A 25351-nucleotide genomic window follows, 5' to 3' on the forward strand; every position below is an offset into this window, starting at 1 on the left:
AATAAATACAAAACATGGTTTTTACTTCGTACCAATTAATTTAGAACGTTGGAATATTACGACAGCGTTTTGAACGAAATTGCCAACAAATCCGCTATGGAGTGCTGTAGGAGCTCATTTTGAGAACTTACTTCCAAAATAGTTATACAGTTGCTAGGACACAAACACACCAGTAGCCTAAAGTCAAAACTATTTCAGCATAGCTCATGATGACGTTTTTACAATATTACATTTAATTCCTGAATCCGTTCTCAGCCCATATGGAATGGGATCCATGCTCTCTAACCCAAATGAAAGAAGTATTCCAAAGAAGATGTATTCAGAAGTTATTGAACTGCAGAAAAATAGTAAAAGTAAGTGACTGAAGATACAGACTGAAAATGGCTCAAAAGAAGACAGTTAATACATTATTTTATGAAATATAATTATCTTGAAAGAGTATCCCCTTACCATCAGCGTTTCTCAAGAGCAAGGAGCTAAACTCTTGATCCTAGGTTGCGCTGGAACGTGGATGGATATTACGGTTGGATTCATTACCTTGTTGGTCTATTCCCCCAATATGCAGGCGAATATCCGATAATCCCATGGCGAATCTTCGGTCTCATCTCTCTAAAATATTATTCTCTCTCACCAATTCCACAGACGCTAGATGATATCGCAGTTGATAGAGAGTCATCAAATAACATATTAAAAACACCTTATTAATATTATGATTATTAACCACCGTTCGTATCCTAGAATTCACTTGAGGTTTGAAGTGTGTAAATTGACAAGAAATCTCTGCGTGATTAATTTTCCTCTTTTAGTCTCATCTCACCAAAAAAACCCTTATCACCACCACTTTTAACAGCTTCTGTAGTTAAAAGACAAATGCAGTTGCTGTAATGGGATCAACTTTGTAATTTCTTGCCCGTAGGTTTGGAAGTAACGTTTGATAGTGTAAAGAAACCTTCACAGCGAGAGAAATTTCCCACATGGATCCGGTGTTAGAGGCTGTCAGCGGGCTGCTTGAACTACAAGCTGAATCAATCTGCATTTCCATAATACAATTTCTCTAAATATGTTTTACAAGGCTGTACATCTTTGAACGTTCAACGGGAAGTCAACATGGAGAGAATGTCTTACATATTTCACACTCGGCCCCATGTGATATACATTATCTTTAGACAAAATAATGTATGAAGACCGTGTTTTTCATGTAACCCATGACAACGTTAACCAATTCCTTAAGTTATAATAATTATATAAGCTGGTACTCGAAATGTAATCTTAATATACGAGTAATATAAAAGTGAATGTGGGTATGTATGTATGTATGTATGTATGTATGTATGTATGTATGTATGTATGTATGTATGTATGTATGTATGTATGTATGTATGTATGTATGTATGTATGTATGTATGTATGTATGTATGTATGTATGTATGTATGTATGTATGTATGTATGTATGTATGTATGTATGTATGCATGCGTGTATGTATGCATGTATGTGTGTATGCATGTGTGTATGTGTGTATGTATGTATGTATGTAGGCCTATGTATGTATGTATGCATGTGTGTATGCATGTATGTATGTGTGTATGTATGTCTACATCTGTTTATTCATGTCCCTGTGTGTGCAAGTCCGTGAAAACAGGAATGCTACTTGGATTTAATAACAACAATAACGAAGCAGTCTATATATTTAAAGGCAGCTTATATGCAATAAAGATTATTTTTACTAAGGATGGACGAAACTATAAAAAAATTATGACCATCACATTTCGTCCAGACATACAATGAGGAAACCATTCGAGCTAAGATAAAGATACATTTACTGAAACATATTAAACAATATTAAATAGCTAAACCAGCCTCATGGGCTAGTGATCAGAGCTTCTTACTACAGTTCATGAGGTCCCGGGTTCAATTCCCGGTTAAAATACAGAATTTTTTCTTTAAATCTGTTCCTGTGTTCGTCCATGGTCTGGCACTTCATAATCATTCTATCATAATGAAAAAATCTGTGCGACATTGGAAGCGACTTTGAGAAAACAAGTGCTGATACACGTGAGCAGATAAGATATTCGTGAATGTTTACTGGGAAGTGATCTGATGCGGTGGGATATAATTTCGTATTCAGATGAGGTCGAGGCTCGCGCGCGTCCACCTTCTTCCCTCCACCCTCCGCTGCTATTGAATATTCAGACAAGAAGATTCGAGTACTGCACCTCCAAGTACCGCCACCTAGCTTTCAATTTTCCTGTCTTGTAAATTGCCCGTGTCAAATGCATCCTCCCTCCTTGAAAGCTGGGAGCAAGGGATAATGTGGTCATAAGCTAACCTAAGGGACACAACATTTTTATTAAACAGTTTATCAGTAAGCAATAACGGCTGAGATTCAATTGTTATTATCTTCTAAACGATCTAGTGTTGAACGTCTGGTACCCTAAAGGTTAGGTAATCTCACTATATGGTCAGCGAACCTGCTGAAGACATTTGAATGTGTCATTAAAGAAAGGTACCCAAGTCACTGGAAACAAAGTTGTGGGAAATGAAAAAACTGTCTACCACAATAACTGAGAATGTAGAACAGCGGTGACCAAAACTCGAACGGCAGTGATTACACGCGAGAGACAGTCTAAGAAGTAAGGAGACGGGGGAGAGGTACTTGGCATGAAAACTACAATCAGTGGTGGTTCGTGCACTAACATTGAGTTCATCAACCCCGCGAATGAAAATAGCAAGCTTTGCTGTATCAGTAATGTCATTACTGTCATCAAGAACCTATAAAAAAGAGATGCAAAATGTTCTTGTTTCTTTTTAAATATTCCTCAATGAACACAATCAGAAATTTCCTGAATTCTCTTCTAGGTATTTAGTCGACAAATGTGCAGTTTTTCAAAATTAATTAACAACTTTCATTGGACAAATTATTTCAGCCACTTTGATCATTACGCTTTTATGAAACTCTCCTTCACTGGAAGGCTTAAGAGAACGTGCTATTTCGTTTGCTACTAGATAGCTAGCTTCCTTACATTTATTTATGTAATCTTTCTCTTCATGACGATGATTGAAGGCTGATTTCAGTTTTTGGAGTTTAATAGTTCACTTCATTACTACACAACACGTAATATTCAATTAGTTTCTCAATATTATTATTATTATTATTATTATTATTATTATTATTATTATTATTATATTTCTTCACTGAAATTTAATTATTATCTAAATAATGTTCTAATTAACAGAACGGATTGCGTAAAAGATCTGGGAATATTCATTGACAGTAAATTGTATTTTCATAGTCACATTGATTACATTTACAATCACGCAATCAGAATGGTAGGAATAATTCGGTCAATAACTTATTCTTTTTCCATGCCTGATTCTCTTTTAATGCTCTACTATACATTGGTGCGATCGAAACCCGAATAGGCATCTGTAGCTTGGAACTCGATTACAACTACTGATTTGGCTAAATCAGAAAATATGCAAAGAAAATTTATATCTTTATGTTCATTCATATTTCTGCCCATTAATTCCGGGTATAGCTATGAGAGAAAATGTGAATATTTTAATTGTCAAAACCTATTTGCTAGACGCCATGAGCTAGATTATCTGTTCTTTTGTAAGGTCCTCAAAGGTAATATATTCTGTGTCTTCTTCTTAAACAATATTACCTTATGTATTCCAACGAAAGATATGAGAGCCCAGAAACTTTTCTATAATGTAAATTCGAAATTTCTGTCACCAGTCTCCAGATGCATTAAAAATGCCAACATGCATGGCTGCGAATTCGATCCCTTCAATGTATAGACTTAGTTTGCTCTTGGCAATGATTTATCATTCATGTATTCTTTCAGGCATTATACTTAATTATTATTGTACCATCACTATTATTCTCATAGCATTCTTAGTTATTTGTCCATTCATCGTCATTATTGTCATTAATTGTAATTGTATTTATATATAATAACTATTTTTATGCACTTGTTTTATTATTTTATCATTATCAATTTTGTCATATTGTAATTATGCTTTGTACTGAACTGTTATTGGCCTCTGGCTGTTGTACAGCACAATAAACAATAGTAAATAAAATAAAATAAAATAAAAAATAAAAATATTTAAAAATCCATTAAAGAAGACAGATTATATTAGAATTAAAGGCAGTGGAAAATTTCTAGCGAAATTGGATTTTAACGCGATTTAGAAATGTCCGTAAATTTTTGCCTGGAGCCCTCTTATTCACAGACATAATTATTTTTGTGCCGTAATTCCACGACTTGAAACACCCAACTTTACCTAGGCCTAAGATCAGAAATAAGACATGCCTATTAAGAACAATCGACTTTAAAATCATATTAGGCCTACCTCATACGGATTTGAAGCTGTGAACCTTGGATCTACAACTATATGCAAAACCAAGTATAACATTCGAAAGGTGTTTAACATCATCTACTTCTAATGGGGATACACCTATGTATATGGTTTAAATAAAAAAAACTAACACATATTTAAAATACGAAAAAAGAATCTTTAATTAGGAATTGAGTTTATTATACACTAAGAACAATATTATTTAAAACATACTTGGCTGACAAACATAATTATGAAAATGTGACACAATAACTTAGTGAACAAACTGCAAGTATATATCGCAAAAGAAAAGTTACAACGCTAAACTTGAAGTACATGACGGAAATAACTAAATGAATCCCTTGAACGAAAAGGAGAGCATCATACAGCTTTAGGACACGAAATCTGGAACATTTTTCTAAGCAAAACAATAGGATAATGTATATAAGAAATCATTATGCAAAATACATCCCAGGATCTGTAAAAAAACAATATGAATTTGAACATGAAGATCAGCACGTGACCTCCTGATGTATAATATATGTGATTATATGTAGATGAGGAGATAGGACGAAAGATGACTTACTTATACGAACAGCAGTTCTCTATACAAGAAGGATGCTTTCTTTTGATGTCAGACATGCATTTGGCTTCCTCCAATCATCTCTTCTGTATAATGAAATATACTTGCCCCTGCGTTTGTAAACTAAGATCTTTGTTATCGCCGTTCATTTTACGTAGAAACCTTTCCTGTAGACTATATTAGAATACTTAGTGGTTACTTTCAATAGGGATATATATCTTCAAAGTATATACAATTTTATGTTATCTAATTAATTAATACAAATTACGTATGTTTTATGAATACCTAAACCTTGCTGTTACTTTAAACTATGATCAAATACTTTTCATTCTTGTAAAACAGCAAAGCTTTGAATATTTTACAATTCATGCATATATTCGCGTCTTTCAATTACATGTGTATACAGGGTGGAAGTGAAATGGCCTTACAGATTTTCAGTGCGAATAGTTCATGTTGTAAATAAAAAAAAATTAATATTAGCCTATATTGGTGGAATATTCATAGTTTTTTTCAGAACAAAATTTTTCCCAAGATATTTCACAACCTCTTATTAGGTAACTATTGTGAGCAGGATCGTGATTTTGTCCATATCGATAAGAAATGTAATAAAGAATAATTGATCCGTCTGGCGTATTTCAATAATGTAGACGGTTTTCGTGTAAATTTGATTTAAAATACCACTAATTTCAAGACATTGCACGATACGAGCAGGTTGCAACGTCGAGCCACAGTGCAGCTCACATAGCGCGGCAGACAGAGGTCGTTGACCTCTTATATTTGTATTACAAGGAGAGTGTGTTAGCGGCGATGTTGCTGGACTGCTGAATATTGAAATTTAATTTCCTAATTAACTGTGCATTTAATCACAACACGTAACGTAGGTTTCCTATACATTTAAGTGTATCCTTTATATCAAGATGGTTATTTCATTTCCACTCTGTATATACAGACATATTGTTATATTATTGAGGGAAATATAAACCATTCTATTTTATTATCGTAAAATATATCATTCATTCTAGTTCATTGTTTAAACGTAGAACTTCAATTGAAGGGTTGCCTACAAAAAGGGGGTGGCTCCACTTTTAGGTGAAATTAATGTTTTGATTGTTTCATACGTTAGAAATTATGCCCGATCTTTCAGTGCAGGAACGGTGTGATTCCGAGCATTTGGTAATAAGTTATAGAGTAATTAAAGCTCCCAATCGTTTGTTGCAAAAAGGAGGCAACTCCAGGAACTATATACAGAGTGAACCGTAAGTTTTGTCTATAATTATTCTTTGAGATATTTGAAACAAAAATTTTTAATACAGTTTTGCTCGCTTTTCCTTCCCTATTTAGATAAAAATTGTTTTATATTAAACATATCATAGCGTATTTTGGAAAAGCCATTCTTTTAATTCCCAATATGTTGAGTAATTTTAAGAGGGCAGTATATTATAATAATATATTATTGCAAGAATTTTAGTTTTTTCCTTTAAATGTGCAGAAATTTGATCCGAACAAATGTAACTTTCCGTTCTGCGAAGGAATTTTGAAATGTTATATTTGTTCGGATCAGATTTCTGCACATTTAAAGGACAAATATAAAATTCTTTCAATAATTTATTATCATAATATATTGCTCTCTTAAAATGACCGAGCATATTGGAGATTAAATCAATGGATTTCTCAAAACACGTTATTTAGAAAAGAGAGGAAAAACGAGCAAAATTGTATTAAACTTTTTGTTTGAAATATCTCAAAGAATAACTCCCTGAAATTAATAACATTACTTGCGGCTCAACCAGTATGCATATGTACATGTACATATATCTGCTAGTTTATATTGACACAGTAATTGCAGTGCAAAACTTGACCAATCATATCCAATTTTATTGCCAAAAGGGGGTAGCTCCATTATTTGTTTATGTTTGACCTCCCCTTAAATTGCTGTTATAATTATTAATGATTGAATGATAAAATGAAACTCCTAGGTACCTAGGACATACTCTGAAAAAGGAAAGAAGCTCAGTTAAAATTTTAATTTTTTGGAATTATTTTTTTTTGTAGTTTTCTACAACTTTATAAAAATCGAGCTACCCCGTTTTTGCAGAAAGCCCTTCAATTGCTTTTCTTCACATGATGAACACTTAGAAGACCCGCTAATTCACGCGGATATCTTGTAAAAATATGGTCGATTTTATTTCAAGGTTGTTAAACACAATTCATTACATTTAAATGTTGTTAAAAGTAAAATCTTGAACTATTTTCTAAAATGTATGTGTACTCTGATTAAAGCGGTTTTAAAATATAGAAACGAATGCAAATACACTACCAAAAATATTTACGAAAAGCATACCGCATAATGTGTTTGCTCCAACTGTTGAAAATGTAGAACATAGAAGTTTTTGCTAATTGTGCATTTACTTTAATTCCTTAAATTTATACTTTTCGAAGAAAAAGTAATAAACAGAAGCCAATTTTTATATTTTTATAAAAATATTGAATATTTTTGTCGCTGTTTTCAAAGCGAAACCATGACTTTTATAAATTATGCATTGTTTCACATAACGAATTTGTATCTTGTGAAGAAATAAAACTTAATATTTACGTAATTGTTGTAAACAGCAAAATCTCGTTTTTACTTCTCATCCCTAAATTTTTTACTATCACTATGAAATACCCTGTATGTCTACATATATTATATCAACAGTTGAAGCAGTTGAAAGGAACCGGTATTATTCTTCATAACGCGAAAAATCATTACAATTTAAATTTACAAAACGTGGAACATTACATTTAAAGAAATTGCCATAACATGAAATCTGGAATTTAAAATAGGTTCCATTTAAAAAGTACTGCCAATGTATTTAATACAAAAATATCATAAAACGAAATTTGTTATGGATTTGAAATAATTAACATGTTCATTTAAGTACTGTCAGATCATACCAATAAACTTAAAAAAACTCCAATAAACACTCCGAAACATAAAATTTAATTTTATACAATGTGAAGTAACAAGTGCAATTTTATGTAATATACAATAAACCTCTCCTTTACAAAAATATCAGTCAATCCAATGCACTACTATCTGAGGTATAGAAAACTTATATTGCAATATCACTTAAACCAAGGCTCTTCATATTGCAGGAGAATACGAATATTCTGAAATGCTGTCGTTAATTCTCAAATCTTATTTAAAATATATTTTGTATTATTTATCTCATTCAGACAATGTAGTTTTTCAAGACACTGCAATACACTCTCTCAATACAGTGTGTCCCTGAAATGTCCGAATAAACATTGAAAAGATGATCTACTGACTATTTAGGTGAAGTAAGCTCATATGAACCCAAGTACGTACTGTGTACGTAGGCGACGCAGCTCGGATAACTTTCCCATCAGAAGACAGCATGAAAGGACAACAGTAACGGCGTTAACATGTGGGTGAGGATCCGGTTTATTTTACTCGAACTGTCAGGAACTATCTTTACCAACGGTACCGTGGTCAGATTGATAAAGGGAAACATACAGCATGGCCTGCACACACTCCGGATCTCAATTTCCTAATTTTTTAGAGTTACTTTAAGAAGACTGTTCATGCCACATCGGTTCCTGTCGTAAATGTTTTTCACCACTTTATTGTCAATGGATGTTGCTGCATTCGGAATACTGCCGAAATTATAGAGTATGTTCGGCAGAAAATGAGGCGACGCTGTGAAACATGTACTGCTGCTGAAGGAGACCAATTCCACATTTTATGTGATATACAGATATGAAGGTTGGAAGGCTGCAACTTGGACGAGAAGCCTTTTCAGACCTGGATTCATATCAAGTTATTTCACCCTGAAAGTCAGAAGAACATGCTACCAAAGTTTGGTCAGACATTACAGGAGAATTCTGTATAAAGTCACCAGTAAATCATATTTAGTGATAGTCTTAAATATAATAAATAATAACACTTCACGATAATTAGAGAAATAAAGCGAACGAAATGAGAAATATGATTAATTGGATTTCATTATCGAGCATTTGATAACTAAAACTCTGCTCCATCTCTGCTGGTCATCTCGTGTATATACTTCGACGAATATCGCTGCACAGAAAACATTGTGAATAGAACACATCAGGGTGGAGTGAAAATATGAAGTTTATGGAATCAAAATGTAATACCAGGAAAAATTTGTGGGGTGATATCATAAAGAACAATTCATTTTTTGTCTCTGGCTTAATATTTAGAGGTGTCTCAAGAGCATCATAGTTTGACATTTTTACAAAATTTGGAGGTTCAGATTTTTTAGCGAGAGAACGTTCTCCAGTGGTTTAATCTGAACAGGATACCAGGAAAATGTTAAAAAAATATAAGTTAAAATACTCTACATATTTTTGGTCCCCTGTTATTTCATCTTGAAATGTCAATTAAATCTCAATTTATGAGAAAATTGGGCATAATCACAAAACTCTTAGGTGTGATATAATTAATATAATTAATGTAAATTCATTCTTCTGAAGTTGCAGGGTGTTTAAATCAGAACAATGACTCTAATTAAGACAAGAACTCTGACCTTCTGCCCTGTATTCGGAATGCTGGAGGGGCTGAACCAATCACAATTACCTACTATCATGACGTAATTAAATATTATCTATGAATAAAAATGAATTAAAACCTGACTTCAAATCAAAAGAATCTACTCTGGGTGAGATTTCAGAAAGAGTTGTTATCAAAAGTAAGGAAATCTGGATAAAGGCATCTATTTCGACAGTCTTTCATACAAGAACATTACAATTGATTCGTGCTTACCATGATCAATAGAGAAAAATACTGTTGACTGCAACCCCAATTTAAAGTGTTCCAAATAAAGTTTAAATATGTGAATTTACAGCAATTCACTAGTTATATAATGAAAAACAAAATAATAGAACAAATATACAAAAATGCAAAAAAACTATAATTTTAAGAAATTTTAAAGCCCTTGGGGCACCTCAAAAATTAAATATAGAAGCTCCATATTTTTCATATTCCTAAGTTAAGTGAAAAGACAGATTTTTGCAACTATTACAGAAAACAGATAAAAAAAATTACATGTATAGATTCACTCCACCCTAATAGACATACTACTATTCTTAACCAAAATTCTTCATAATCGTTATTGGGTGAAACGTGTTAGAAAACTTACAGTACGAGCATCAGCTGCATATTATAATCCTTATGCCGAACGTTCTACTAAAAAGTAACCTCGGAAATCACTCAAATTGACGTCTGCGCTTATATATTCGGGTTTGTTACCGCAACAATATACTAAAATTTTATCTTATGATATGAAAAGCCTTGAATCAACTTATTGCAAGTTTTCAACATATCTTGCAGAGTCGTGCGACTTGCGTGGTGATTGCACTAAGCGCCTATCAGCAGAGGTCATCAAATCCTACCTGTGTGCAGGAACAGGTGGTTCTTCAGGTTGGTGTGCTTGCTGAAACCTCTGTTACAGATGTGGCATTTGAAGGGCCAAGAGCCGTTGTGCACGTACATGTGAGATTTGAGATCTCCTGGCGTGGGGAATGACTTGGAGCAAAGACCACACTTGTGAGGCTTCTCCTGCAACATAGATAAACCCGAAACACATATTAGCGTAACTGTAACAATCAACATTTTTTAACTTTCATTGCAATACACTAACAGCCGTTCTCAACTTTTTCCAATGACGTATCACTATTTTTAATTTAGGATATTAACTGTACCACTAAACAAATTTATTATGGTAAAACGTCATGTGTCACTCCCAGGGTCATAATTTGCATTTTCCATGCTCCAATTCTAATAATTGCTTTATTTAGGCATGTTTAATTAAGAAACTGTTCCTCTTTGAATTTATTCAATGGAATGTTTCATAAAATATACAGAAAAACGCATATAGGTCAAGAACTGTTTGTTACATAACGGTAAATTCTGTGTATGTGTCTAATGCCTACCCACTTCACTTTGCGTGATTCGGGTTCCGCATGCTGCTGATAGATGGCAGGATTGTGACCCATTTTCAAGTTGCACATCACTTCGGCGGGCCACGTTATTCATGAGGTCTATCTGTGAAGAGTTATATCATGTACTAGGGTGAGTGTATGTGTAAGTGTTCGTGTAAGTATAGTGTAGGGAATAGATGAGGATGATGTTGAAGGTGAGGAAGGGAGAAGGGAAAACCCGATGCCGGCACGTTGTCGAATAGCACCAAGGGGGCCGCCGGCTTAACGTCCCTATCCGACAGACGAATCACTATCAACAGTGACATATGCCTTCTCTTCATATGCACTGCGGAGAGATTTGGGATTTAACCCAGTCATATTGGTGCACAATTTAGTGATGAGAAGTTGTGCACCGCCATCTCTCCTAGACCCAAGGTAGAAATTTTACACGAGACAGACGGGCTACCATAGAGCTAACTCGGCGGACACGGTAAATGATTAAATATTAAAAAAAAATACATCATAAACACATAGTATTCATGCTGATGCTAGGATCTGTAATTGAAAAAAATAAACACAGTTTGAGCGTGAAGGTTGTGCTTGTTTAGCAAAACACTTCTTTATGTCAGGTTTCAATTTAATTAATTTGAGTCTTAAATCAACTTATTCGTGTAATTTTTAAAATAAATTGGAGAAGGTAACCCACATTAACAATACTAAGTAGTTGTGAACACCACAAAAATTTTACAGCTATTTTTTTCATTTATTTAATTACTTATTTATTTAATCTGACAGGATTAAGGCCATAAGGCCTTCTCTTCCATCCCACCAGATAGCACATATAAATGCAAAAAAGAAATACAGACGCTGAGATGAGAGAATATGCGGTAAGAATTCCCGAACAGATCATCTGACTAATTTTCCACAGTTTCATAGGCTAATGCCAGGTTGAAAATTTCATTTCCACGGTCCATTTCCCTTCCTCTTTCCTGCAGAAAAAGAATTTAGATCAATTTCTTTTTGCCAACCAAAAGTCTCCTAAATCCATTCTCTCGACCACTTGCCTCAGACTTCCGTCACAAGAGACCTCGTCTTTCTCAGAAGTAGTTAAGGATTCTGGCAAGATGTCGTCAATGGGCCACTAATCCAACAATTCTGAAGTCACACATTATTGAAATAATTCTACTTAACTTTTACATTGCGTGAAAATGTGAAAACAGGTACATATTTTTATATTATATAATAATTCATATTTTTCTTTCACACTTTGTTGAAGTGCCACTCAGCAGTGGCTCACGTACCACCAGTGATACGCGTACCATTGGTTGAGAACCATTGTACCAAACCATTAAAATCATTTGCTCTTGTGACTGGTGAACTGCTGTAATATCGATATTAATTATGATTATGACAGTGATGATGATGATGATAATAATAATAATAATAATAATAATAATAATAATAATAATAATGATAATAATAATTCAGCTACTGATAACACGAGATAAAATGTTATTTCTCTTGAATGAAGCCGAAAACTTTATATATATATATATATATATATATATATATATATATATATAATAATCTCTTCAATCCATTATGATTTGTTTGTTTCTCTTGTTTTGAGCAGACCTTTAGTAACGAATTCTGTAACTCACAGTTAGTATGATAGTAGTCTACAATAGTTGCCGGCTCCTGACAAGGTAGGCAGGCCTCACGACCTGTCAACTACGATGCAAATGCAGATGAGATTGATGGACGCCGATAGCTCTGACGGATGCGCGGACAATGTAAATCATGAGCAATCTCTACTAGTGCATCCATCACCTGGGTGCTGAGTTCATGACGTAACCACCAGATTTCTCACTAGCCAACGTTGTTGTCATGTCAAGGAGAGCAGATTTTCCATACGGATTTTCGAGAATGTTGTAACAACAAGATAAATATACGTACATTGCATTGTATCCGAGGAGATTTAAGCCTATCAGTACTTAAATTTATTTCGTAAATTTCGTCCATTTGCTTCTCTCATTTTCTCTTCTGCCTTGCTACATATATTTTTTTTTTTATCTTTTGTTTCATTATGTTTTGTGTTTTTGGCGTGAAAAGTTTATATTAGAGATACGACAGGAATCGTAACGTTTTGACTTGAAAAGGCTACCCTGACGTCAGTCTTAGTACCATGGAAACAGAAGTGTAAGCGGATTCCACTCTGTCCGTCACTGCCTAGACATTTATTGACATGGTCATTATTACGTTTATTTTCGGCTTTTCCCCTTCAAATTTCTCTTACTCTCCTTCAAATAAAATAGTGACTGTAGCCCCGAATTCCTTTGCGAGAATGTGTCGTCGCGTACCTTCTGTTTCTTCTCCCAATTTCCATTATTTTATTGTCATTGTCATTGCCATTGAAGTTATTCTACACAATAGTCATGGAAATAATGAATATAGGTACGGATTAAGTATATACATGAATATCAAAATACTCTACATTGTTAAAGAAAGTAAATTTTCTAGTTTATTACTTGATTTGTGTAGACGTTTGTGTAATCACTGGGATTTCCTTAAATCTCCTGCTAAATTTTTCTTATTAATTCACTTTTACTTCTCCACTTTTCTTTTCTTCTCATTGCCTCTTGCCTCTGTTTTTACTTTTTATTTTCTCTTTCTTTTACTTATGTCCTCAATTTCTTATATTTCTAATTCCACTTTGCTTCCATTTTAATCGTTCTTAACTTAAAATCTAATCATATTTGCTTCATTTTTCTTTTCCATAAGTTTTTATGATTTAATATTTTCTTTGTTATTTTCTTCCGTATTTAATTTAATCTTTATCATTTCTTCTTTACTCTATTCTTCCACTTTATTCTTCAGTTTTTTATCACTATGGCTATTCTCTTTGTCTCTCTATTTTCTTTTCTTTTCTTTTACATTTAAATTCTACCTATCTATTTCTTATTTATTTTCAATCTTATGTTTTCAATTTTTCTTCTACAGCTATGTCATTCCTTCCATAATATTTATTTGTTCACATCTTATTATTTTCTTTGCTTAATTTCTTTTCATTTTCCTTTATTTAGTTGTTTCTTTCACTCTCTGTAATTCTATATTTACTTATGTTAATTTTTGCTATCCATTTTCATCTTTTCCATTCTCTCACTTTTTATTTTACTTCTTTGTTTCTTTTCTTTCTTTCTATGCCACTTCTTCTATTATTCTCAACATCCTTTGTTACATGTCTGTAGATCCGTTACATCCGACATTCACGCGTTCAAATCAAACCGAGAACGATGGATTTTAACGCCTTTAAAATCCTTTGCATGATTTACTTCTCCTTCGCAGGAGAAGTAAATCCTATGATCCTGTGTCTTAGATTTAAGGTACGTTAAAGAACTATTAATGGCAGAAGGTTCCAAGTGAAACTTTTCAACCATCTCTCCCTCACATTGAAATTTAAGGAGTAGAATATTGACCCGCATCAGTAGTCTAATTTCATAGGAGCTTGTCCCACTTCCCACATCTAATCCACACCATATTATCTATTCTTATCTGTTATTATTGTTTCCTCTTGCAGGTTTTCTCTACTTTACTTTATTTTTCAATATTGCCTAAAGGTATGTAAATTTGTGCGTCATTTTATATTTTGAAATAAATACATTCGACAGAGTTACTATTTGGGACGCAACAATTTCATATAATTCCAGAACTTATATCTTTCTAATTTCACTTTTTTATTTTTTACTTTTTGATATGAAAAGTGTTTAAGTCAAATTTCAGTAAATAGATAACTTATGGTTCCGCTTTTCATATACCTTAATGTCATTCCTTTGTGTGTATCTTTTAGTTTCTGAACATCTATTTTCATTTGATGAAACATTATGCTAAGTACCTTTCTGTATAGACGTTACAACACGAAACACATGTAGAGGCACTCAATCGTGTAACCTTGTGTAAACAGAAGACTTCCACCCAGTAATTATGAGCTATATTGGTTGACTTGTGCAAACAAACCACCCTGATCTACAGACATGAAAAAACGTGATGACAAGACACATCACGGTCTTAATTTCAAAGCCTCATGAATATTGACATAGTATATGAATCGCTATTCGAAAAAGGACACAACTCCAAAAGTAAAAATTTTAAGGCAAAAATAATCGGGATGATGATTTCCAATACGTAAAAAGGAGACTTTAAAACAGTGTTTTCCGAATATGGACACAATATATTTTTATGTAAGAAATTAATGAAGTTTCTGTTATAAATTTATCTTCAAAAATTAAAAAAAAAAATCATGCAGGTGCGCTCGTGTCGCAATTTAGTTGTCGTTTAGCAGCACTATCACTTGCAGCTGTCAGAATCTGAACCTGTCATTTAATAATTAATTTTGTCTCAACATAAGTCGAGTTTCAACTGCTAACTTTTCGAAACTCCCAGTTTCCGTAATCCTTGGTAACTGCAGCTATTCCTATTACAGGTGACAGGGATTCACAGGATAGCGGGAGGTCAAGGCTCCCACCTTTGCTAACAATCGACATTAGTAACAGTAGGGATGCTAGTCCTACGTGCTTATTACTTTTACCACAAAGGAAAACTCCCTGGTACTCATTTCTGTTAGTGGCAGAATGAAGCCGAGAGGATTGGGTCAACTGGAAATATCCATGTCCCCATCGGGAATCGAACCCGTAACCTTCGGCTTTGTAGCGCAGTGTCGTAACCACTACCCCGTTTCTTGGTAGTTGTAATGCAATTCTTTATTTAAAGCTTCTTCTGAATCAGAGAAGCAAGTCACAGTTAAGTTGGCATGGTGATAATGGAGCAGTGATTTAGGACCAGTTGTTCGATCGCGGATAAATCTTGAAATAGCTATTCGAGGAATAGCCTAACTATAGAATAAATAGAGTACAGTGTTGTATGAAGTTAGTTTATTCCAAGGTTGTCTATTCCATAGCTAGCCGAATTGAAACAGAGGTGGCAACATTTTAGATGGTATTTTGTTTATAAAGTACTGCTTGATTCAGGGATTTTGGCCCCTGCAAAAAGTAACTACTTTCCGTTACTCAGGAGAAGACGATCGGAAAGAATGTGACCTTCTTGACTATCGCTGTTGATTATTATAAACATCGCTCAGATAAGCATCCCAGTAGCCAGGTTATTACTCGTGCAGGAAACATGAGTAACAATGCGTATGGAAATTAAAGCTAAGTTGAACAGAAAGAGACCTAATGTTTCCACTTACTGCAGTACAAATATTGCACGTGTTGTCGTACGTTATCTGTTCACATCCCTTCCTCCTCTGTCCGCTCTCGTCTTCTCCTGAGTCACCTACAGCAGATAGACTAAGAGCGAGTTACTCATCATTGTTGGAGGGGCTGGGTCACACAGGTCAGGCCGCGGCCATAACACCCAACACTTCCTTCTTGTGTCGTGATACACTCCGTCTTAAAACACAATACTCTTCCACACGTCCCGTTACTAACCACTACGTCTGTTGACTAAACAATGCCGTGATGACATATTTTCTTGACACGAGTGTCCCTCAGCTTCGAGCATAGATATTATTTTCGTTCTTCCTCTTTCCTCTTCCCCTCCTATGCACATTTGTGATTAAATTTCTTTCTTATGACGCAACACAAAGCTCGCTCACTAGCCAATCAACAAAGGAGAGGGGCCATTAACGCTGATTCGAGCTGTACATTCAGAATACCAGTTGAAATATATTTTCTGAACATATAACTATTTTAATAATAATTTGAAGGGAAAAATTGTTCAGGACCGGGTATGGAACCCGGGACCTGTGTCTGAGCGCGCCAATCCTCTACCGACTGAGCTACCCAGGACCTATACCAGACCCCGACTCAAATTTCCCCTTACATCCACATACCTAAAGTGGGTTGACAGAACGCCAGAACCCAGCATTGAGTGCACACTAACAGGTACTGTGTGACTTAAATTTGTGGTTTTCTGTTATTGAAACAGTAACGCGTATTATACAAATCTGGCTTTTCAGGTATGGCTCCCTGTAAAGATGACTTGAATAATTTCAAGGGAAAAATGTTCAGGGCCGGATATCGAGAGCGGGAGGTAGATATGTGGATATATGAAGAAAATTGAGCTGGGACTGATATAATTCCTGGGTAGCTCAGTCGGTAGAGCGTTGCGCTCTCAGCCAAATGTCCCAGGTTCGATACTCGGTCCTCGAACAATTTTTCCCAGGACTTATTCAAGTCAGCTCTACAGGAAGCTGTACTTGAAAATCCAGATTTGTATATCACTATTTTGTCTGCGAAATTATTATAAATGAATAAATCAAAATAAATTAGAAATCAAAACTATAAGATAGAAGATAAGTTGTGGTAGTGAATGGTTACAAGAACGTTCTAGAAAATAAAAAACAGATGCCATAACTTCTTAGCAAAAAGCAAGAGAAAGAGAGCATATAGCAGGGTTATTTAACGTCAAGACAACTACTCACAGAAATGCAGAACATAATACTGGTGTTACTATATTGCCTTATGAATCCGCCTAGAATTTAATTTTAATTAATTAAAAACTACAATTTCTTTACAATGATGAAAATGTGAACCATTTTTACCTGTTTGTCACATGTTCTAAATCATTATTGATTCATTCAGCACGATTTCAGCGGTGTCCATTTTTAGACTGAATATTGCTAGAAATTCTTCATACTCATTTAATTGACAAGGTCTATGCCTTATTTTCTTTTGTTTTCGCGCTCTGAAAAATACATTATAATGGTAATTTACCATTACTATCAGAGATTGTCTAATGTTGCTGCCATTTTATATTTTATTCTCTAGATAGAAATTTAACAGCGATTGAAAGCATGGAATAGCTTATTCTGAAGATATCCTCGGATAATGCACTATTACAAGTTCATACAAATTTCTCGCATAACCATGAAATTAAATTTAACAGGACCTTATTCCGCGTTCGTCCAACTGGGCGTTAGTTTGCTCTAAGAAAAATTTCCCAACATCCGCTCTCTCCATTATAAGAATCAAAGAATCTGCCACTCTTTGAGTAGTGTAAAACCGAAGTACTCGAGAAATCCCTGTCCGATTATCGCTTCATCCACCACAAATCTCAGAGAACCTGTCCTCAGTCGAATCCTTGTGCCCTATGATGAGTTGTAAAGGTTCAGATGTAATGGGATCTCTTCCTCCCCGCCTACTACACGCTTTCATTGTGTGGGAACTTTACCTTGGACGTACAGCTATAAGAGAAGGGCGTTGACCGTCTGGATAAGCTCTCCTGCCCCTTCTTACCAAAAATTGTAACTGCCTTCAGTTGATGTAGTTTATTGGAATGGTTTTCAATATCTGTCCAAGTTAAAAGCCTTTTCACTCGCATACATTACTGTCCTATCGTTTAGACAATCGAATATATTCACTAAAGAAAAGTTAGTGGGGCTGAATGGCAGGAAAAGGGAAGGGGGTTTGGGAAGACAGGGGCTTAAATGATTGTAATCGCCTAGAGTAGTATCCTGTACGAAGGCATCTGAAATCTTGTAGTACATTGCAAGTTATTTGTTTTACTCTCAACTGCGGTGCAATCGAACTCAAGTCCTGATCGATTGATCGATTCATGAGTCTGACAAGTTCTCGTTACTTGACAGGACGTTGCGTTATTTATTCAACGCTTCTTGTTTAAGAATCGTCTTATTATGTATGGCTATGTGTTTAGTGCAGAACCATCTACTCTATCCCTGACGTAGTCATACTTTCTCATTCACTCTCTCTTTCTCTCATCTCTTCTCTCTCTTTGAATGGTGAACCGAGATATCATTCCTAGGAAACTACATGTATTGTTAACAGGTTTTACGTTACATGCACTTTGACAAATTTATTTTACTAGTTAGATGTTTTACGTACTCTAGTAAGTATTTGTATAGGTCGGTTCATGATTTGAGATATGTAGTAAACTGTAAATATAAAAACAATTTTTATTTTTATTGATAACAGGTTACGTTATGAATAAAAATAATTTATAGCGATTTACCTAATTAGGCGCCTTAAACGGAGCAAATATTCAAGTCTACTATAGTTTATTTTCTACTTTTTTTTTTGTCAGAGGTCTTTGTGAACTCTTGAGTCGTTGCTCAGCACAAACATCTACAACTTCAATTGAGACGTTGGCCAGAAATGAAATTCCTGATTGTAATAGGTAGTTACAAATGGATGAAATAGTGAACGAAGGAAGACCTTTTGGGTAAAGAGTTGAAATACCAAAATTTTGCATTACAATTTTCAATTAATATAGTTCTTTACGTAAGTAGGACAGAAAGTGATTCTTTCCTGTACGAATGAGATGTTTACGCAATTTCGAAACGACTGCGCGAAGGACACTTTTGTGCTAGTTACGTACAATATTTTTTGTCACAACTACATGGATATTCTATCACGATTTTTGTAGGCTAGGAGTCGCGAACTACATTGCTTTTATAGTAGTTCTAGTTATGTCATATTTTTGTGTAGCTACAGTAGGCCTATTGCCTTTATAGTAGATCTAGTTATAACGTCACATTGTTGTGTAGCTACAGTATTGCCTTTATAGTAGATCGAGTTATAACGTCATAAAGTCGTTTCTATATTATTTCTGTTCCTGTAATTGAAACTAAATAAAATTATCTGTTAGCATTTTTAGTAGACGAGGCAGTGACTACAATTTCTGTGTGTAGTTGGCGATATTGATCGTGGCTAACGAGAAAGACAGGCTTCGGCACGAATAGGAGTCACGTGATTGTCACGGTCTAGTTACAGTCTAGTATATACAGTCACGAAGCTCAATAAGTAGGGAATATGCATCTGTAGATAGTTGCTAACCACTAGGATCGCTACTATCGCCTCATCACAGACAATGCGAAATAATACCGGCACAGTCTATCGTTCCTAGTACCCTCAACAACTCAAGTTTCGTGACTACTAGACTGTGGTCTAGTCATGGCCATCTTGACAATTGCCTAATATAAATACATGTCCAAAGTTCTAAAAAAAAAAACAAAGGAATTGCTATATTAAACTCACGTTAAACGTGCATTTATATATATATATATATATATATATATATATAAACTTTTTCAATGTTGGCCATGTTATGACTAAGAATGTGACGTCGTGCCGTAGCCTGTCTTTCTCGTTAGCCACGATGTTGATACTGTGACGTAATAGTTGTCATAATGCTTCGTCATAGCTGTTTATATTACTATGACAACTTTGCGGTACGCGAAAAAGAGAATCGTAACAAAATTTTCGTCGTACGGGAACAGATAAGAACTTTCTAACCAATAATATGCTATGAAAAACAGTAGCTTCCATGTAGGTGTGCCAAAAAAAACATTATTTCAATAATGCACGATAACAGGCAGAAGAAATCTAAGATACTCGAAGTAAAGATGGTCAAACCGATGCTAAACATCAATAATTTAGAATGAATGCAAATTGAACCAGTCTTGATGGTGATGGTGATGGTGATGGTGATGGTGATGGTGATGGTGATGGTGATGGTGATGATGATGATGATGGTTATGATAATTTTAATTTTTAAATAATGGCAGAGAAAAGGGAGTACTCCGAGGAATCCTATTCAACCATATCGTAGTCCACTAAAATTCTACATGGAACCTCTGGAGCTGAAACCCCAGTCTTCAGACTGGACACAATATGAATTAGCCATTCAGGTAATGAAGAACAACTTTCCAATCTCATTTTCTTTGAAAAGAAGATGGTGTGGTTAACACGCAGAATTTTTATAACATATGGTTGTTGACCCTTTTCCAGACCACATACTCACTTGTGTTAATTTCTTTGAAACCACATACAAAGTAATATAAAAATGTATTACAAAAAATTAGAACTGGGTAAACAAAAATGGCTGTATTGCTAGGCAACCCAAACAATAGTTGTGAAATAATTTTAAACAAATATAAAAACAAAAGAAACTTCCTTTTCAAAGACGCCACAACAGAAGACAGCTGGAACTCTACAGCTTAATATCCATATGGTTCTTTATAATAATGAAGCAGTCATAAGAGCAGTTGGTCACCTTAGGGTTAAAAAGACGGGAAAGGAGGAGAAGAAAACTGTCTCCCCACTTTCAGTAAGATATTCGGTGGGTTTGTTGATGTCTCAAGAAAAGAGTCGGGAAGTTACTTGGCGTAACCATGGCGACATATGGTAAGACTGTTAAACTCGCTATCGGCTGTCATTTTTCTTTCTGCATTGTGGGGAGGAAACAATTGCGAGACGTATTCCGCTCACAGGCTACAGCTAGAACTTTCCTAAATATACGTGGTTTAATGTTTAATTTTTTTTATTTATTTAACCATATGCACGCGTATTTTCATGTAATCCTTGATTTCTATAGTGTCTACTACTTTTATTGATAACTCCAAACTGTCAGTATAAATTCTTTTCGATGTTAGTGGCTCTATTCTTTTTCCTGATTTAAAAATTATGTCATTCATACTGTATGTACCGGTACTCTTCAAATCGTTTATTTTAGAAAGAGCACAAGTCAAATTCTTGTGGAAATTGATGTTCTGTTAAAAATATACTGTATTGGGGTAGCCGCATTAGGTTTAGAAAGGGCACATTCCTAACTCGACTCCCTTTGTTGCTATGGAGGTTAGATAAATAAGTTTATTTGGGAAAGGATATGTGCCCTTTCTTCACTAAACTGTCTGTAATCAACATTCGAGTATGAAAGTTCTCAGATATGTAAATGAAAAGGAAAAGTCTGCATTTGGCCAACTACAACACAGATAATGCAGAGTAAAGTTTTCATCCCAAAAGTGAAAGTAAGAGATATATTTCCACGTTTATCTCTATTTTATACACTTATTGTTCATTAAAGCATAGATTTATATTACTCGACCGAGGCGAGGAGAGCCGCGGGCGTAATGTGAACTATCGCGATGTGGTATTACGAACACAGGAGCACTACCATAGCTGAAACAAAATTATATTCCGTTGGACGCATTCGTGTCGACGGAATTTAGATACCATGCGGATACCAAAGATTATAATATTATACATAATTGAAGAGGAAGGGTTGATATCAACTGAAACTCTAACCAATCAACAAGATAGACGACTTGTGTACACAGGAGCAGTAGCGCCACGGCTCCGGGCTGCAGGACTCCACTGGTCTTGGTCGAGTAATAATATATCCAATTTTTAAACTCTTATTGTTCCTGTGTTTAGTTTAGAAAGGGCACAAGTTCAATACAAGAAAAATCCATAGAAACCACTCTATTCATTTAAAAAATCTGAAACTCGTGTGTAAAGTGTATTTCAGTATCCTTCCCAAGAAGAAATGCAAAGAACTGAAAAAAAAAATTAAATAGTTTTTTGTGTCTCTTGTAAAATTGGGAAATAAACTATTAATTATTCTTAATCTGCATTTGTTACTGATGATCCATAACTATTAATCCGTTCTCATCGTGTATTTTCTCGAGCACTCGTTTTTTTTCCCTTTTTTAAAAAAAATGTTTTAAAATTATTCTAATATATTGTCATTACCATCACTGAAAATTAAATCTACAGAAAGGAAGAAAGTAGGATGTTGTAGGAAACGATGCTTTCTGTCTTAACACACATTCTAAACTTCAATTTTATTTAGGTTTTAAAAAATTGTGGTTATGGACGATGTTTCGAGATTTACTGTCTCTGACGTTGCAAGTTCCATCATAAAGGTTGTATTGCCCATGATCTGCGGGATCACATGCTCTGATCATTGTCAATATAATTCGTATTATTTAACATGTAAGAATAGTCAGAAACCTGGATAATAGTAAATCTTAAGGTAGGCTGGGAATTGCAAACTATTCACCGCAGTTCGTACTTATTCTCTTTGTGCCTGAGCAAACATTTTGTTTTTCTCGTGTTGATAAAATAATGATAATAATGGTAGTCTTTTAATTAGATATAGTCACGTTTTTCTCCATAACATATTCCTAGATATGTGTGACGTATGTATTTATTGATAATGCGTAAGTGTCAATACAATTTTTTGCTATCCCTTTTCTACTTTTTCACTATAGGAAGCTTTAAGAGGAAATAATGATATGCTATAAATATTGCTGACGACATTTTCTTGCTAACACATGTTCTAAATATATGGAGAAAGTGGTTTCATCCATACCATGTCTTTGTCTGTCCGTCTGTTTATAGTTCTTCTGTAACCTACTATTGGACAGATTTTATTCACATTTCGTATCTACTGGTCAATTCCAAAGATTTTCTTTGCGATCTTATGTACAGAGTGGCCGAGAAGTGGAAGTACTCCCCATTATTTAGTGAAGATTTGTGTTGCTGTTTTTGTAACCTTGTGAACATTGGTAACCATGCAGTGGGAGTAATAACCGGTATCACACAACGGAAGAGTTACGAGCAGCTGTGAAAGATGCCTTCACCTACGTGAATACGGATTACCTCCGCAAAACATATGCCAGAACATGGCGCGGAATTCAGCTGTGCTACGGCAATGACGGTCTGTTTCCATACCGATGTTCTGGACCCTTAAACCATCAGTTAAGAGTTCGTATCAAGCACTCCATCATAAATATCAGTGTGTCGAAAATAAAGAGGGGCACGCCCACTTATCGTCCATTTTATATAAAAAACTAACAAATGGAAAAGTGAAATTAGTAATATTAAAATACACAAAATTTTCTGCTTTTTGGTTCCGAACTTTTAAAGTTTAAAAGCACAGTTTTAATGCTGTCTAGAAAGCATGGTCATAGTCTTCGAGCTTTAAAAATGTACTAATATTGTAAAAGAAGGTAGATCGTACAGGATTAGAAATAAAACATGCGAGAAAAGTGTAAAATACAGTTTGTAAGGAAAAGGTGAGAAGACAGAATTCATTCATAGTGTTTTGCCCAAGGGAAGGTCTTACACTGCAAACCCAGCATCCTCCAATCTTTCCCATTTCCGCCTTCCTCTTAGTCTCCGCATACGATTCATGTATCTTAATGCTGTCTATCATCTAATATCTTCTTCTGCCCTGAACTTTTCTTCCATTCACTATTTCTTTCAGTGCATTCTTCAATAGGCAATTTCTTCTCAACCAGCCGCCCGGCCATTTTTTTACAAGACCAGATATGCGACTATTTATATTGTATGACGCTGTAGTGTGAAGGAGCCGCCAATTGGAGTCAGACAGAGCCTTACAAGTTGCCATGACACTCACAGTAACGAAGCCCCTTTGAAGCTCTCAACACGTTCTCGTTCAATAACGTATTTCTTTGTTATTCTGCGAGATGTATGGCGACAGCTGTAAACACTGAAACGATGTGGCTGCCTTCTGCTTTAGGACATCCATTAACCAAAACCACTAACTCGACCGTGCTCCAGCCTGAGTTGAAACTTTTATTTACGAGTTTCTTGTACTGCCATTGGAAACCCACGTTCTAAAACAACATGGTAATCCAATATAGCATACAATTTACTATACTTACTACTGATATTATTATTATTTTCATTATAATTATTAAAATCATTAATAATTTTTATTTCATGTTTTTTACTAAACTACAGGGGATGTTAACTGATAGGTCTAGTAAGTTAATGATATCGTCGTGCTGACCACACGATACCTCCATTCTGTTTGGATGATCGTTCACCTCTGCTGAGACACGAGAACGTGAGATAAGCAGTCAGCTGGTCGGCCTTTGTCCGTCGTGGGCTGTCACGTCATGATTAATAATAATAATAATAATAATAATAATAATAATAACAACAACAATAGTTTTATTTTCCCTGGCAGGGTTAAGGCCATCAAACCTTCTCTTCCACTCAACCAGGAAAATTCATCCCGGTATACAAGAATTAATTTAATAATAATAATAATAATAATAATAATAATAATAATAATAATAATAATAATAATAAAATAAAGTAAAATAAAAAGATTGAATATATATGAATATAATCACGAACAGGAAGGTACATTCCGGTATACAAGTATTAATTAAAAAAAAAAGATTTAATAAACTACATATGAATATAATCACACAACTAAAGGAATAGTACAATTAGTAGCCTATAGTCATCTGGGTTACATTGAAACAATGACAATTACCTAGATATTAGTGTTAATGGAAAAACAAATCCATGACTATATTAAGAAAACGATCATTATAACATTAAAAAATTATACCTCCAAAAAACTAATTCTGTGCATTATGATTATAATGAATATTATCATTAAGTTGATATGGAGTACTCGAAGAAAATGTCCCAATGTTGTTGTTATAGTAGTAGTAGTAGTAGTAGTAGTAGTAGTAGTAGTAGTAGTGGTGCTGGTGGTGGTGGCGGCGGCGGCGGTAGCGGAAGCGGTAGCGATGGAAGTAGCAGTAGCAGTAGCAGTAGCAGCAGCAGCAGCAGTAGGATGATGTAGTAGCTAGTAGTTGTAGTATAACAATAGTAATAGGGTTTTAGAAGCAATTTTA

The 25351-nt window shown here is 34.6% G+C and overlaps 1 protein-coding gene across 1 annotated transcript in view; it reads right to left on the bottom strand.

Moving 5' to 3' along the window:
* LOC138715267 (zinc finger protein ZFP2-like) overlaps window positions 1–25351 on the bottom strand; it is a 647197-nt gene that overhangs the window by 180232 nt on the left and 441614 nt on the right. Inside the window, exon 6 of the mRNA XM_069848008.1 lies at window positions 10345–10510. Within this exon, the coding sequence (XP_069704109.1) occupies window positions 10345–10510 (166 nt within the window). The remainder of the gene's footprint in view (window positions 1–10344; window positions 10511–25351) is intronic.

This window comes from Periplaneta americana, chromosome 15 (assembly GCF_040183065.1).
Source record: "Periplaneta americana isolate PAMFEO1 chromosome 15, P.americana_PAMFEO1_priV1, whole genome shotgun sequence".
Lineage (NCBI taxonomy): Eukaryota > Metazoa > Arthropoda > Insecta > Blattodea > Blattidae > Periplaneta > Periplaneta americana.